The 16630-nt window shown below is 42.3% G+C and overlaps 2 protein-coding genes across 2 annotated transcripts; one reads left to right on the top strand and one right to left on the bottom strand.

The window, feature by feature from the left end:
- Positions 1-4690: 4690 nt before the first annotated feature.
- LOC109510565 (tubulin beta chain-like) lies at positions 4691-7217 on the top strand. Its single transcript, XM_019860951.1, has 4 exons — positions 4691-4811; positions 5623-5731; positions 5799-5909; positions 6031-7217. The coding sequence occupies exons 1-4, from the start codon at positions 4755-4757 to the stop codon at positions 7089-7091; spliced, it is 1338 nt and encodes a 445-aa protein (XP_019716510.1). The 5' UTR covers positions 4691-4754; the 3' UTR covers positions 7092-7217.
- A 323-nt stretch (positions 7218-7540) lies between these two features.
- Positions 7541-14487, bottom strand: bcl2l16 (BCL2 like 16). The gene is made up of 2 exons (XM_019860954.1): positions 13858-14487; positions 7541-7699 (listed from the first exon to the last, which is right to left on the bottom strand). The coding sequence occupies exons 1-2, from the start codon at positions 14338-14340 to the stop codon at positions 7553-7555; spliced, it is 630 nt and encodes a 209-aa protein (XP_019716513.1). The 5' UTR covers positions 14341-14487; the 3' UTR covers positions 7541-7552.
- Positions 14488-16630: the final 2143 nt, after the last annotated feature.

Below are 16630 nucleotides of genomic sequence, written 5' to 3'. Positions count from 1 at the left end.
CCCCTGGGAATGCTCTCTGTCACTCTGTCCATCTCATTCCAGAACTTTTCCTTTTCTTCTAACTCACAGCCCACCTGTGGGGCATACCCACTGACTACATTCATCATCACACCTTCTATCTCTACCTTCACGCACATCAACCTGTCTGACTCTCGTTTTACTTCTACTACATGTCTAGCATATTTTTCCTTTATAATCACCCCTACTCCATTCCTCTTCCCATCTACACCATGGTAGAACAGCTTGTAGCCTCCTCCAATGTTTCTAGCCTTGCTGCCCCTCCACCTTGTCTCCTGAACACACAGAATATCTACTCTCCTCCTCTCCATCATGTCAGCTAGTTCTCTGCCTTTCCCTGTCATTGTACCTACATTCAGAGTTCCTAACCTCAGACCAATACTTCTAACCTTCCTCCTTTCCCTCTTTCTCTGTACCAATCGTCCTCCTCTTCTTTGTCTTCTTCTTTGACCAACAGTAGTCCAATTTCCAACAGTACCCTGTAGGTGAACAGCACTGTTGGCAGTCGTTTTTATCCTGGGCCCCGACCGATCCAGTATGGAAATCGTTTTATCAACTCGCATGTTCGTTTTGGCAAAAGTTTTACGCCGGATGCCATTCCTGACGCAACCCTCCCCATTTTTCCGGGCTTGGGACCGGCACTGGGGAACAGTGTACCCCCAGGGGAGGGCACTGCTCCCTAGTGGCTAGGTTGATCATGATCTTGTAAGCACATTCAGTGGTAAATGTGATTGTGATCAAATGCAATATGAATATCGGTGGAGGGAATGGTCATCTATTTTAGATTTGACACACTAAGAAGTAAAATTATGTATCTTCATTAAAACGGGAACGAAAGTGGACCAGTCTGAGCCCCAAAACTCTAGGGCTGAAAATAAGTCCCACTCTTTCCCTGCAAATAACCACCAGTCCGCTGTTATCCAGGAAGTAGCTTGCTCACTAATGAACAGATGGGACTAACCTGATAACATAGTAAGATGTCCACTGTAGTAACCGCTGTCCCTGAAAGGGTTGAGGTGCAAAAGTAATCGCTTCAGTTGTCAGGAGTTGTTGAGCCAAATGGCTCGGGGAAGCCAATTTCCTTGTACGTTGAGCAGGACAGAGACAGTAACCTTCCACCGAACATAAACTGATCTCCCCTATCACTGTTTCATGTTGTGGGTGGTTGACATTTTCCCAGAATGATAGTAATTTATGGAAGGTTCCATTCTCCCAAAGACAATTTATGGATTCTGGCTCTGCTCCAATCACAAAAAACCATCTTTCCGCACAAGCTTGCTCAGGCATGTAGAGTTGCTTTTTGTAATATGCCGGTGTATTGTTTGTTGTTTATCAGGTTTCTCTGTTAAACACAGTGCTTCGATTGAATCGGGGGTTTCTCTGTTAAACACAGTGCTTCGATTGAATCGGGGGGGGGGGGGTGTTCATTGAGTCAGTGTTGGGGGTTGAGCAGAGGTGAAGACACCAAACTGTGTGTGTGTGTGCATCCTTCCCGTTCCCCCCACTCATGTCATTAATGACAACTCTTGAGAATAACAAAGCTCTGTCTTTTGGCGTCATCAAATCAGAAAGGATGTGTTGTGTTGGTACTTTTTGTCACAAAGTGTCTTTGTGACATAAAAGTAAAAAAAAAAAAGGAAGAGACTTTGTTTACAAAAAATGACATGGGGGTAGAACTTGTCAAGATGAAACTGAGCATTCCTGAATATCTTTGTGAGGCAAGGCAACAGCACATGTTTCATTGATTTGCAGTGAATATCCATTCAATGAAATTTTTTGTCATCTTTTTTGTGTGCGTGTGTGTGTGTGTGTACAACTGATGAATGGTTCCTTTGGTGTACTGATACAAAGGGTTCAGTGAATGCATATATGAAATTTGTAGGGTGCAGTACTCTCAAGAACATTATGAACCACTGGTTTAATACAAGGTAAGCACATATTGACAATTTGGCCAAATTTGAGCTTTATCACTCCCTGGAAATCAAAGGCTGCCAAGGCCTGATTATCGAATGTTTTGAAGATTATTCTGACCGATTATCCAGTGTTGTGGGCTGTGATAAGAGTGATCTGCTCAAAATCCAGTCTTGGTTACAAACATAAATGCTTAGAAAGCGACCTGAAGCTTGCCCTCTTGCCCGACACAAATAGAAGAGCAACTGTTTGTGTTGAGTGATTGTATAACACACCACCACAGACATTCATCATAATGAAAATGACAATTCGAATTAGCCAAACAGTTATCTTCTTTTTGTTTCGACTCCTGCTTTATCCTTCATTGTTTTTTTTCCGGAATTCTGGTTATCCTGTGGCACCATTCTGAATCTCATGAGCCAGTCTTGATACTACGACAGACATCGGTGTGATGTGTTGGTCATCTCGACATCCGCGCAACATTCAATTAGAGCAGTGAGCACACATGTCAGTCATTTCTTTGTCGTGTGGGGTTTCTCACATTTGAAGATCATTTGTTTTGTGACCTGATTAATATACACGTATCAGAAAAGTCATCAAATCATAATTTCAAACCCAAATTCCAAGTTTTTCCCTTCAATATGGATGACAATCAATCCTGACATTTACATAGGCATCCTGCGATGTTTGCTCCGTTCAGTCCAGCTCCTTCACCTTGACTACACACCTGCTTTCAATGTCCTAAGCATCTGACAGTTCCTATCTGAGAAAAAAAATCGCCGTGCTCGCCCACCCTCCCGATTCGCCCGACCCTGTGTGAGTTTGATGAGGGCAGTGGTTCTTAACCTGGGTTTGATCGAACCCCAGGGGTTCGGTAAATCAGTCTCAGGGGTTCGACAGAGCCTCTGCCATGGAGGTTAAGACATGCCCGACTCAACATGTCAATGAGTTATGATACGCCCACTTGGCCATCACTGGCTGGTTCATTTTGTGCACACATTTAAAAAAGTAGGCTTTATAATTATACTAATTGTGTTTACATTTTTTTCTGTTTTCAATTAAAGCGTTTTTATGTCTTGAATTTGTAAAAAAAAAAAAAAAAATTGGACTCTTTATTTTTCATTCATGAAGGGTTCAGTGAATGTGCATATGAACCGGTTGGGCTCAGTACCTCTAACAAGGTTAAGAACCACTAGATGAGGGGATGATTATTGATGATTTTTGAGGACTTGGACAACTTCAGGAATGCCATAATACAGACTGGCACTACAGTGGATCCTGGATGAGTCCTTTCATGAGAAGAATGCTGGGAAAGTGAGCTAAACTCTAGGCAGATAACTTTAAAGGAAAACTTGTAGTTTGGGTTTGTGACACCAGTCCTTTTTTGACACACATTGTAGCTGTAAAGTGCAGCCATTTTTAAAAATTTATATACAAATGTACCTTTTTAGTGTGTTGAGTGAATCAACATTCTTTGAACAGTATCTTGGAAGAAAGTGCTATAGTTGTTGCTCATTTTAGTTTCAGGTATTGGGGGGAAATGTCTCAAAATAGGAATGAGGGATCACTCACAAAAAGAGACAATTGGGAAATAGAGATGCCAGTCATCATCACCACCTCAACCGGTAGTTGTACGCACACCATCGAAACTTCATACAGTATATTGAATGACAGCTTAACCTAACGTGCCGGTTTATCGTTCATTATTTTTCCGTCTTTCCATTCAGCACTTACCGAATGTGAAGTGCAAGTGTTGCTGATGCACAACTCGCCAACTCTGGCTATTTTGTGGTGGTTTAATGTAATGACCATTATTGGCAATTTAAATTCTATTTCATTGATCAGAGCGAAGCTGAAATGAACTATTGTCATGTTGAGGAACTACAGCATTCATGTTTGCACTTTGAAAGCATGATGAAACCTTTGTGTAACCACCACCGCCAGAGCCCACAAATCCAAATATCGTCAATCAAAACCTAATTTCTTATTTTTTGAGTCGCATATTCAATTCCAAAAACAATAAATCCATTACAGCTATTGCTTTATGCTCTTTTAAAAATGTTTTTCTTTTTAATCTTCCTGGCTTGTTTTATCATCTAATCCAGGCTTCACCAACGTGGAGCCCATGGGCACCAAGTTACACCCAAGGACCACATGTGTTGCCCACGGCCTACTCACATGTAAGGGGACATTGTGATTTTCTTGGAATGTTGTTGAAGTGAGTGTAAACACTGGCAGAGATGAATGAAAATAGTGTTGCATGTTGATGTGTGTTTACTTATCGAACAATCATGAACATGATCAGTGTCTTCACATGAATGAATATGATGAAATATCACTAATAACAATGATAACATTATTAAAGGTCATTTGAGCTCATTTGTCTCAAAAGAATGTATCAAACTGGTAGCCCTTCGCATGAATCATTAAGAATTAGCTCTCAATTTAAAAAAAATTTGGTGACCCCTGAACTAATGTATGCATTCATGACTTTATTGCTTGTTTATTGTCTGTCTGTCTGTTTTGTAAATTGAATATTTCAAAAACATTGTTACACAGATTTTCTCGAAAGCATTGAACTTGAAATCAGTCCGTTTCCTCTTGGAAAGAAAGACGACCAATCGCAGAGAGACTTCCGCAATTTCGTTGGTGGGCAAGCTTGTCTTGAAGTCATTTATGTCAGCGTCAACCAATAACCGAGTAGTTTGGGGAATAAAGAGGCGGGGGAGTTCGTCAGCGGCGCACATGTTAACAAGTCTTAGACGAGACGACGTGGGCGTTTAGAATTGCTTGGAACATTTGAGACACGATTAACGTGACAGAAAATGAGAGAAATTGTGCATCTCCAGGCCGGTCAGTGTGGAAACCAGATTGGTGCTAAGGTTAGCCGATACCTGTTTCCGTTCTCGACTTGTTATATTGACGTGAGGTATTCGATGTTATATCCGGGCAGTTTTTTTTTTTTTTAATTAGGGTGCTTATCCCCGTCTTTTCTATAATGAACATCTGTTTAATTTCAAGACTTGTAAACGCCTGCCTTAACATTTTAAGCGAACAGATCCGCCATGTACTTGTGTTGTCCAAAGTTCCACGAAAAACGCCGACTTCTGAGTATCAGGCCAAAATGGATAAAACTTGATTTGTCGCAACATTTTCCTTGAAGACCCCATAAAAGTAGCCAAACTTGTAATTGGTTATACTTGGTATGCTTGGAAGCTGGCCTTTGTTCAAAACAGGATGGCGCATCGCATGGCACGGGACCTGCTGTTTCGTTTGATGACTTTGATATGTGTCTGGAGACTGTCCCTTGTTTTTGAAGGGTCGTTCACCATTTAAAATGTTGATATATGTTTAAATGTTGCGTACACTTTTTTGAAACGTTTTTGGAGAAAGTATGAGTCTACAAGACATACTCTGTATCGCAACTTTGAAGAAAACCCGCTACTGTGGCGAGGTGTTTTTTTATACTATATTTGTTTTCGGTATTTGGTACCACTTTGTCTGAAAGTAATGGATCTTCAATGTTGTGTAAAAGCTACTGTATGGAATGATCCACAAATAGTCAGGGTTGGGGAAAACAAGGCCCCATATCTTTTGAAGAGTTGCTGTATCGGTGCCATAAGAATATATTAAAACACTGTCGCAACAATTGACTTGTTTTACTAGCTGTGCACATTTCTGGTTTGCCTTTAGTTTTGGGAGGTGATCAGTGATGAGCACGGCATTGACCCAACTGGTGCATACCATGGTGACAGTGACCTGCAACTGGACAGGATAAATGTCTATTACAACGAAGCTTCGGGTAAGATTTAATACATATTTTGAAATATCTTGTGCCACTATAGCTATATACCTCACTCCTCTCATAGGTGGAAAATATGTTCCTCGTTCCGTTTTGGTTGATCTGGAGCCAGGCACAATGGACTCCGTGAGGTCCGGGCCTTTTGGTCAGGTCTTCAGACCAGACAACTTTGTCTTTGGTGAGTAGTTTTTACATCAGAGAAAACCAGAAGGCAATTTACTTTATTCTGTTTTAGTTGGTATTCTCTCATGCAGTACTACGAGAGTACATAACCATAGTGTTGTTGATTTTTCTTATAGGGCAGAGTGGTGCTGGTAACAACTGGGCGAAGGGTCATTACACAGAGGGTGCAGAGCTGGTGGACTCAGTCTTGGATGTCGTCAGGAAGGAAGCTGAGAGCTGTGACTGCCTCCAGGGCTTCCAGCTCACGCACTCTCTGGGTGGCGGTACTGGTTCCGGAATGGGCACTCTGCTCATCAGCAAAATCCGTGAAGAGTACCCAGACCGCATCATGAACACCTTCAGTGTGGTGCCTTCTCCAAAAGTATCCGACACAGTGGTTGAGCCATACAACGCTACGCTGTCTGTCCACCAGCTAGTAGAGAACACAGATGAGACCTACTGCATCGACAATGAAGCGCTGTACGATATCTGCTTCCGCACACTCAAGCTCACCACTCCTTCTTACGGCGACCTCAACCACCTGGTCTCGGCGACCATGAGCGGCGTTACCACCTGCCTCCGGTTCCCCGGACAGCTCAACGCCGACCTGCGCAAACTGGCCGTCAACATGGTGCCCTTCCCCCGTTTGCACTTCTTCATGCCAGGCTTTGCCCCCCTCACAAGCAGAGGCAGCCAGCAGTACAGAGCCCTCACTGTGCCTGAGCTCACCCAGCAGATGTTTGATGCCAAAAACATGATGGCCGCCTGCGATCCACGCCAAGGTCGCTACCTGACTGTGGCTGCCATCTTCCGTGGCCGCATGTCCATGAAGGAGGTGGATGAGCAGATGCTCAATGTACAGAACAAAAACAGCAGCTACTTTGTCGAATGGATCCCCAACAACGTCAAGACCGCAGTGTGTGACATCGCTCCTCGGGGCCTCAAGATGGCCGCCACCTTCATTGGCAACAGCACAGCCATCCAAGAGCTGTTCAAGCGTATCTCGGAGCAATTTACAGCTATGTTCAGGCGCAAGGCTTTCCTCCACTGGTACACAGGTGAGGGCATGGATGAGATGGAGTTCACAGAGGCAGAGAGCAACATGAACGACCTGGTCTCAGAGTACCAGCAGTATCAGGATGCAACTGCTGAGGATGAAGGTGAATTCGGTGAGGATGAGGATGATATTATGGATTAATTTTCCAATCCCCCATTAGTTTCTTTAATTTGAAACTTGCTCCAAGTCTTCTCTCTTTCACTGCTCTCAAGTCAAATTCAATGTTTTGTGTATGGTGAAAGTCAAGTTTTTTTCATTGGGTTTTTTCTTTTGTTTTTGTTTTAAAAAAAGTTTCCCATGCATTGTCTGGCTACATTGTGAAATGTTCAAGGTTTTCCAGAAAACAAACATTTGTGTAATTGAGACAGTGTTTTTCAATTAAATCTGCGTGAAATATGAATGTCTTGGGTCAGATAAATATATTATTGCCCAATTAGTAATGTAATAGATTTGGTTAAATTTTGACTTGCTACTATCAACCAAAGTGGAACTAGTGACAATAGAAACTCAGATGTAACGAAAACCAAAACAACACTGAACACTCTTGAACTTCAGTAAAGTATAGTGAAGCAGACTCTTGAATATTGTAGTTTTGGCGATAGTCAGTCGGTGGCAATGTTAGCCAAAACCTTTTTCCACATGACGTCAAAAAGGACGCTTGAGGCTAAAGCCAGCAGGGTCCAGCAGCACACTTGCTTCAGCTGACCCTCCAGGCTCTGTTTCTCTCCAAAGCGTGACACAAATCCACCCTGGCAGAAAACAGAATTGTAGCATTACAAGTTTTGAACAATCATTTGGACACTCTTAAACGTTTTGACGGCTACAAAAAGGTCAAGGCGGGGTTTTGATTTGGGAAATGTGGGCAACTGCTCATGGTGCAATCTATGCAGGTGCATGAGCACCCTAAAAAACAAAAAAAATTAAAACGCAAGACAAACCTTGACATTTTACTTTACGACAGCTCTTTTCTTCCAATTTTGGGTTTGTGAAGTGGACGGCCCGGTAATCAACAGGTTTGTGCGTCGGCCTCACGGTTCAGAGGAGCAGGGTTCGATTCTGGCTCCGGCCTTCTTGTGTAGAGTTTGCATGTTCACACTGCCTGTGTGGGTATCCGGTTTCCTCTCACATTTCCAAAAGCATGCACGGCAGGTTAATGGAACACAATCAGGGGTGCCCAACTTTTTTTGACGAAAGATCTACTTTGCGATCACCTTACCTCGAACCATCAACCGGTTAACCGCACACGCACGCCTGAGACCCGCATGCCCTGATGAGCAACAGCCATAATGGCCCCTAAGATGAACTAAACAGAAAAATACAGTAAACACAAAAGTTTGTGAAAAGCAAATCACATGGACATGAAACAAACTCTGAATGAGAATAATAAAAATAATAAAATGTATAGCGCAACAGCTCCGATTACAAGCTGCAATTCCAGACTGTTGAGCGGTAACAACCTCTGGTGATGCAGGTCACGCGGCACCGAAGGTTAAAGGTGACCTGCTTTTTTTATTTAAAAAAATAATTTTTGTGAAAGTGAGACAGATAAGATGCTCAGGGTGCAGTGTGCACTAACAAAAATATATTAATAACACGTACACAGACACAAATGTTTTGGATTGTTTTTTTTTTCCTCTACACCTTTCGCGATCGACTTGGGAGCGGTCCACGAGTTACTGGTCGATCACGATGGACTTATTGGGCAGAGTCTGAATTGTCCCTAGGTGTGAGTGTGAGCGTGGATGTTGTTCATCTGTGTGCCCTACGATTGGCTGGAAACCAACCAGTTCAGGTTGTCCCCTGCCTACTGCCAGAAGACAGCTGGGATAGACGCCAGCACACCCCGCCACACAGGAAGCTTCGGGCATGGAATCGAACGCAAGACCTCTACACTGTGAGGCGGACGTGCCAACCAGTCAACCAGTCACGGTAAATTAAAACCGGGTTGTGCAGCAGTCAGTGGCGACAAACTAGGCAGAGCCTCACTACCACCACCTGCTGGACGCTGTCTGCATGTGGAAAGTTAAAAAAAAAAGGAAATACAAATTAAAACCATTTTAGTTACTGATTAAAGTCCGTGCTTTCGATTAACTTTCTTTTTCAATACGATAATTATCAATATTTTCCCATTAAAATGCCTGGATGTGTGTATTTACAATGCAGAATGAGAAGGAAGTGAAGCGGAGCGAACTGTAAGCTTGGAGCCGCAGTTGACCATTGCTGACTCAGGCAGTCGGCTTGTGCACTCACTTAGACATCGCTGTTTGTCTTTCTATCGTCAGAAAAAATGTTTTATCGCACATGCACTGCACATGCTGACAGTTTGTGGAAGTTTTTTTTTTTCATGAATATGTGTGACATATTTAATCAATCGCCTCTTGAAGTCAGCTGGGGTGGGCTCCAGTACCCTCCCGCGACACTGTTCAGGATAAGCGACGTTGAAATTGGATGGATCGATGGATGGATATTTAATCACTCTTGTGACCAGAAAAGCGCTTTAAAATGCAAAGTGTAGTCTGGTATGTATGGTGCCACATCCACCATGTGGCAGTGTTGCGCTCCATTGGCGCAATGCGTAGAAAAAGCCCTTCGACATAGATAACCATTTCTGGAGCGTGCATCTGCTTGTTGGGGACATGCAGACTCCACCATCTTGAAGTCCCTGGCGATCTCTTCAATACAATTTTAAAGCGGCAACTATTATGTTCTGCTCCGGTGAATTCATAAATCCTTGAATTCTGTAACAAATTTGACATGGATTGGTTTGTTAGAAACATCACACATGATACCAGACGCCTAGGTAATTTTACAATTGGGACTTTCATAACATATTAAGGGCAGATCGAATGCTATTTTTACATAAAAAGACTCCTCCCCCAAAAAGCAACAACACAACAGAGAGGAACGTGACGTTATATTCAATTTTTTTGTTTTTGTTTTTCTTGCTATCACATAGTTGAACAATGTGGAATCAATTGAAACATTATTAACAGTTTTGAAAACAAATATTCAAAAACTCAATTTAAGATTTAAGACATGTTTTTTAGAAAATCAAATTAGAAATTTCGACTAATGTTCTATTTTGGCTTCATATTTTTATATCTGATTCCCGGGAAGTAGTGCCTCACCAGTTCGGAACCTCACCGCACATCACTGACGCAGGATATAAAAATATGAACCTATCATAGAAGAGGTGAGCCGATACTTCAATTTTTACATTCATTTGTTATCAAAGCTTTTAAACAGGCTTTAATCAATTCCACACTCTTTAACAATGTAGCAATGAAACAAATAAATATTTAATATAAGGTCAAATTAATTGTTTTCCTTCTCTGATGTCTTTTAAAATTAAAGCATTTGGGATTTCCTTTACATTGAATATGTTTTGAAAACCCTGATGATTATGGAATGATACCAGACACCCACATGTCTGGTATCATAACTGCACGTCTGATGTTGGTAAACAAACCAATCTGTGTCAGGATCTATAAAGAATTCAACTAGTTTTGATTCATTTTTGGTGCCAAACACAGATACCTCAATACAACTGAATGGAAGAGATCCCCGGAGACTCCTGGGAAGATGGCGGCTTGGACTGTGTGTCATCAACCAACCAAAGCTTTCTACAGTGGCTATTGCTATGTCCAAATTCGTAAACTGCGTCTTCCGAGGACCCTTGGCAGGCTGGTTCCTCTTCATGTAGACTCTGTGGACCGTATAAACCATGGAAAACTTGGACAAGTCTAGCAACTCTCATTTGACTATCTTCTGTACTGCCGCAAGATGAGGTAATGTGCTCGGTTGTAGAAGAGATGTTGAAGTGTAGAAGATGAGTGGCGTGGAAGAGCAGAGCAATGTAGGCTACAAAAGTGTACTCTAAAGCACCCTTCACTCAGGGCTCATCACCATGGAAACAAAAGCTTGATTTGAAGGCTAGATTCAAAGGCTGCATTAATTTAGAAACTGATGTGCGGCTGGGGCACACCAGAAGTTACATCATGGGGCCTTCAAATTCATTTTGGAGAATACTGCCAATGAATTAAGACACAGCATATATGGGAAGTGTGTCATGCATCTTCTACACACGAAGCCAATGGTGCTCGGCACTGCCGCCTGCCAGCAGCGGCACAGTATTTTCCTGTCTCCATAGTGCATCTTCACTTGCTTTTCTGATCTATCATAAAGACTAAATATCTCACACATTCATTAAATATATTAGACATACTTTTGAACGTCAGCATGTGCAGTACATATGTGATTCAACATGTATATTGGCAATATAGAAAGAGAAGAGAAACAGTAATGGCTCTTGTGTGAGGACATGCACCAATAACTGTCTGCATCAATTAACGTGTGTGTAGTCACTTGAGGCACTTGGGCGTAATGAGTCTCATAGCGGCCTTTCCCTTCTCACCCACGTATTTGAACAAGAAATACACAAATTCAGCTATTTTAATGTTGAAATCATTTATATTATTGGACTAATAAAGAAAATCATTGTAAAGCATGGACCAGAATAAGTAAAATGCAAAATAATTTACTGTACTGTAATTTGCTGTGAATAATTGGCACCCTTATGTAATACTCACCCCCCCCACCCCTCCTCCCGCCCCATCACCCTTTTTTTTCTCTGTACTTTTGTTCATAACGGTACCCTGATTGGCTGGTATCCTTTTTGCGCCCTTTCTCAAAGGAGAATCAAACAGCTGCAGCTTGGCTTCTGATCAGAACAAAGAGATCAGAACATATTACTCCAGGCTTTGCACTGACTCCCAGTCAGATGTGGAATACAATTCTGCAACTATAAATCACTAAATAGTTTTGAGTCCTGAAAACATTAAAGAATTGCTTAATAAATATAACCCCTGGAGAGCTCTGAGATCTGCATACTGTGTCAATTAGTGGACCCCAGAGTTCAAAGTAAACAGAGTGAAGCTGTATTTAGTTTCTGTGCTGTACGCAATTGGAAAAAGCTGTTAACAGAAGTAAAGTCAGCCCCAAGTGTCGATGCCCCCCCCTCCCCCCACCACCACTATCATCATACCTTTGAATAAGGTCTTCTAAACATTTTTAAGCCATTTTTTCATCTGTCTCTCCCTGAGCCGCTTATCCTCACGAGGGTTGCTGGTGTGCTGGATACTATCCCAGCCATCTTCGGGCAGTAGGCGGTGTACTCCCTGAACCGGTTGCCAGCCAATCGCTCGGCACACATAGACAAACAACCACTCACAACCACACCTAGGGACAATTTGGAGCATTCAATCAACCTACCATGCATATTTTCGGAATGTGTTAGGAATTCAGAGTACCCGGAGAAAACCCAAGCAGGCACGGGGAGAACATGCAAACTCCAAACAGGAAGGCCGGGGCCGGAATGAGCCCCTTGACTTCTGTACTATGAGGCAGATGTGCTAAGCAGTGGATCACCGTGTCGCCCATCTCATTCATATCAGGATGTAAATCTACATCTGACACGGCGGCTACAAGGACTGACTGTGTATGTGTAGGTATGTGTGTATCCGCCGCTGATTGACTGTCAGAAGAGTTTGGTCAAAGAGCCAGACTCTGAATGGTGCATTATGAGTAGTGATGAAACCACTGTATTCCGTAATTTTATGCATTTGCCTTATTTCTTATTTCCCACTATCCTCCATTACTGATGGAACACGTGCCAAAAATTTAATCACAACTTCAAAATTTCTCAAAAGTACGGTACATGCGTTATAATAATCAAATAGTTCCCAAATACAGTAAATCTATTAGTTGACAACCCTCCCTCCAAAACATCCAAGATAATTTTTCAATCACAAGCCGAATATCTGTTTCCAAATCCGCACCCTCTCCTCGAAAAAAAAAAAAAAAAAGCATTTCAGGGTGGCTAATTTTCTCAGAGAAGATTCACGATCCATACTATGTCAACTGTCAAATACGGTAGAGGGGGTGATGCTACACATACTAAAGTGTGATTAAGTTAAAATTGAAAGGGTAAATAGAAAAGAAATGGAATATTCCTCACTGCTCAAATCTGTGGCTTTATTGACAATTACCTCAGTTGCCCCGAAAATTGAGATTATCTCTTTATAATGTCTGTAATTCCTAAAAGGTAAATTCTCTTGGAAAAAAAAAATTGAAGGAGAGACTGAATTCTCTATTTTCATGATTGGTGTAAAATTTGCACAGCACGTGGCGGAATCAGGCTCTACCCGATGTTGAGAATTTAGCAGACAGACGTAGGCCGGTGAATGTGTGCTAGTGAGCACTGTGGTCACAGCCGACTTCAATCATGGCCAATGAAAGTGTCTCTTTTTAACATGGCGGAAGCACATTTGTGCCATGAAGTGGGCAGTTGGACTCTGTCCCCACCCATTCATCATCGTCCGTAGCTGTGCTACCCCAGTCGGATGATTTAAAAATTAATACAGTGATTCAGAGTGTTTGATGCCCACTGTTCTAATATTTATGAATATAATGGGTTGCATCTGACCAACCGTCTATCCTTGCGCCGGTGTTGGCCACGGTCTGGACAAGGGGAAGGTTAGATTGATTTTCTATCTCGAAATTGTCACTCCGTGAGGCACATCTCCAAGACACCCCTTCTGCTACACCAGCCCGCCCAGCTTGCCGGAGATCGGTTTGCCAAATTGCTTAATGCTCAGCAAGCCTTAAAATCAAAATCCACCAGCATTTGCACTCCGCCGCAGGCTCGCTTTCATTCAAAATAGAGCCCTTAAAGGAAAGACTCCAATTCAATCACATCATGTTTTTTTGAAATCTGTTGTCGTGTTTTTTTGAAAAAAAAAAAAAAATCAAATGAAAACGGTCAAAGTGCAAAATAATGGATGGACCTCAATGTATGATTGTGACTGCGCTCTGTGAGCAAGAATATTTTCAAATTGCAAATACATACCCATCCTCCCTTTTCTCTGATATCAGGGCAGATGACCCTCTCCACATAAGCACCCACGCACTCCTTCAGCTGAGGCAAAATCACCGCCATGCCATTCTCCTGGCAATACATGGCCATCTGGCCAGCTAGAATATAGACCGACAATATTGCGCTCCATGCCAGGTCACGGCGTCGTCCCCTGGGATCAATGGGAAAGAAGTGTTCATCTAGGATCTTCATAAGCTTAGGACAGGCTGTATTCTCTGTCACATCCTGGAAGACACGTGGCCAGCGCCTGAAGAAGATGGGGAAGCGTGTAAGGAGCACATCTCCAGCGTAGCGAAGCGCTTTAGTGCAGGCAGTGGGGGCAGGACCCATTCTTCCGTCCATCCCGCCTGTGATGACATAGTCTATGTAGTCATGGGCCATCAAGTAGGCCTCTCTCACCAGCGGGTCGGGACTGCTTAGGCCTGGTCTGGCCTCTGCTACTTCTGACTGGCACATACTGTAATTTCCTCGAACCCTCGTTTCACAAATCACCAAGCTCTGTTCTCGTTTGGAAACAGATGACTGCCCCAAGCGGCACGGCCATTCTTGAAGGCACTTTGTTCTGTCCTGCTTACTTTGGGATCCTTAAAACCCACCTCCTCCTGCGAGTGGTATACAGTGCCCACAAAACAGCAGCAGCAGGTGAAAAAGTATAAGGTCCAGTGGTGTGTGTCCGAGTGTTGCCGTTACACCGAGTCACCTCGTCCCTCAGCTAGCTAAATATAGAGCGCTTACTGACTGGCGTCTCAAATGTCTTGTGCACGATAATACCCATGTTTCACATCTCCATTCGAAAACATGCACAAATACATTGCAGACATTTTGTCCTTCACAGTGGTTGTTTATTATCAGTGACAAATCCACACAAGTATTCTACTGTGTTTGCTGTTTAAAACATTTAATCCTGCTGTCTGTGTATGTGGCAACACTCTGCTTGACTGATTGTCTGCGTGCCGATGCCATGCGGGCTGCAACCCAACTCCCCATCAGCCTGCACAAGATAGGTGGTACAAACTTTGGATTGATGTAAACAAAGCAGACACAATTTGTATTTTACTGATTTGTTCATAAATTTATGTGTGAAAGTGAGAGATTTAACTTGCCAGACAAATCCCCTTCCATGCACCTAAATGAATTCATTTCAAGAAGCCGAGTTAGGGACAGACCCGAAATCCGGACTTTTTAAATGAAGCGTCCACACAATTTAAAGTTTCAAAAGACTGTAAACGTCTTTGTCCAGATTTTGATAAAAGAACAAAATAGGCCCCAATGTACAGTGCCTCGCAAAAGTGCTTGTACCCCCTTGAACCTTTTCATATTTTGTCATGTCACAGCCTCAAACATCAGTTTACTTTATTGGGATTTCGTGAATGCACCCCCATGCCCCTCTATTTATTTATTTATTTATTTTTAATACAAATCTGAAAACTGTTTTGGGCAAAAGTATGTCCAAATTTGAATTCAATTTTTTGGGTTGTGTTGTCATCCTCTTTCTGAAATGTTTGCCCATTCTTCATTGCAAAATATCTTACAAATAAGCATTTATACTGTTAGATTACACACGAGTTTACTATTTCCTACAATGATGCATTTGACTTTGATTACATATTTCAAAAATGTCGGTGCTTAAATTCTCTTCCATGCAGTTCTGCAATGCCCCACAAATGTTGCGTAAATGGGGTCAGAGCCCGGGTGCTGCCATTTAAATCCTGCTGGAAGTCAGGTTAGCGCGACGCTCCATACTGTCATTTAATTTTTCTGCGCTGCTCTCCACAATGACGTGATGCCGTTTCAAGTTTGACGTTCTGCCAAACACATATCACCGGCCATGATGTCCATGAGCCACAAGCAGAGCTGCACTGTGTTTGCGCACTTACAGATTTGGCGTGGGGCTTGAGCACCAGGCAGTTCCTCCTCTTGTCCCTTCGCTAATACGTATGCTCTGTGTGCTAATTCTTTCCCCAACATATTACCTCTTTGCCAGCGAGTTTTGAACAGAAATCTAGGAAACATTGTGGCAATCATTTGCCACTCAACAGGTGATGGTCAGGGATGGATCTTGTTTAAGACCTGTGCCATTAAAGCAATTATCTACAAAGGTTATGTGACAAATGAAGTTAATGTTTAAAAGAAATTATGAATGTCATGATGCTGTCCTGTTTGCTTTGTTTTCTGTTTTGGTTTTTATTTATTTGTTTTTTTCAGTCTCCGGCTGGAGAGTGGGCGTTCTCTCATGATCCACACCTGACACTAATCATCCTGGTTTCCTTTAAGCTGCCTTTAAAAGCCACGCCACGCCGACAACTGGCTGTTGGATTATTAAGTCTTGCTTGCAACGCCAAATGTTTTAATTTTCTAGACGTTCTTGACATATTTTTCCTGCCCATAGCTTTTCGCCTCAGTAGTTCATAGTATTTTTCATGTACCGGTAATTATTTTCTTGCGTATTCTTGGTTTGGATTCTCGTGCATTGGATTCTGTTGTCCTTTGAGTTGACAAGCAATTTACATTTTTCTCGTTCCTTGCCTTTTGCAAGTGTTTTCTGTTTGTTCTCACCTTTTCTTGGTTCTTTGTTGGTCTTGCCTTTGTTTTGAAACGAATATATTTTTGTTAGAACTTACCTGTGGCTATGATTGTGGAATCCCAATTTTGTCTGGAACTTTTCTGGAAACCTGACAATGACATTATTGTTTTTATTCTTATTTGATTTTTATTTGTGTGCAACTTTGATACGTTAAAGAAATAT

Source organism: Hippocampus comes, unplaced genomic scaffold, assembly GCF_001891065.2.
Source record: "Hippocampus comes isolate QL1 unplaced genomic scaffold, H_comes_QL1_v1.1 scaffold130, whole genome shotgun sequence".
Taxonomy (NCBI): domain Eukaryota; kingdom Metazoa; phylum Chordata; class Actinopteri; order Syngnathiformes; family Syngnathidae; genus Hippocampus; species Hippocampus comes.
The sequence above is the reverse complement of the archived record's forward strand: the minus strand, read 5'-3'. Positions and strand labels throughout refer to the sequence as shown.

What these genes read in the sequence shown, in the direction of transcription:
- LOC109510565 (XM_019860951.1), top strand. Translation starts at nt 4,755, where the DNA reads ATGAGAGAAATTGTGCATCTCCAGGCCGGTCAGTGTGGAAACCAGATT. An exon ending in CTATTACAACGAAGCTTCGG is followed by an intron (nt 5,732 to 5,798) that starts GTAAGATTTAAT and finishes CTCCTCTCATAG; the next exon opens with GTGGAAAATATGTTCCTCGT. An exon ending in ACCAGACAACTTTGTCTTTG is followed by an intron (nt 5,910 to 6,030) that starts GTGAGTAGTTTT and finishes TTTTTCTTATAG; the next exon opens with GGCAGAGTGGTGCTGGTAAC.
- bcl2l16 (XM_019860954.1), bottom strand. Translation starts at nt 14,340, where the DNA reads ATGTGCCAGTCAGAAGTAGCAGAGGCCAGACCAGGCCTAAGCAGTCCC. An exon ending in TCAGAGAAAAGGGAGGATGG is followed by an intron (nt 7,700 to 13,857) that starts GTATGTATTTGC and finishes GTTTTCTGCCAG; the next exon opens with GGTGGATTTGTGTCACGCTT.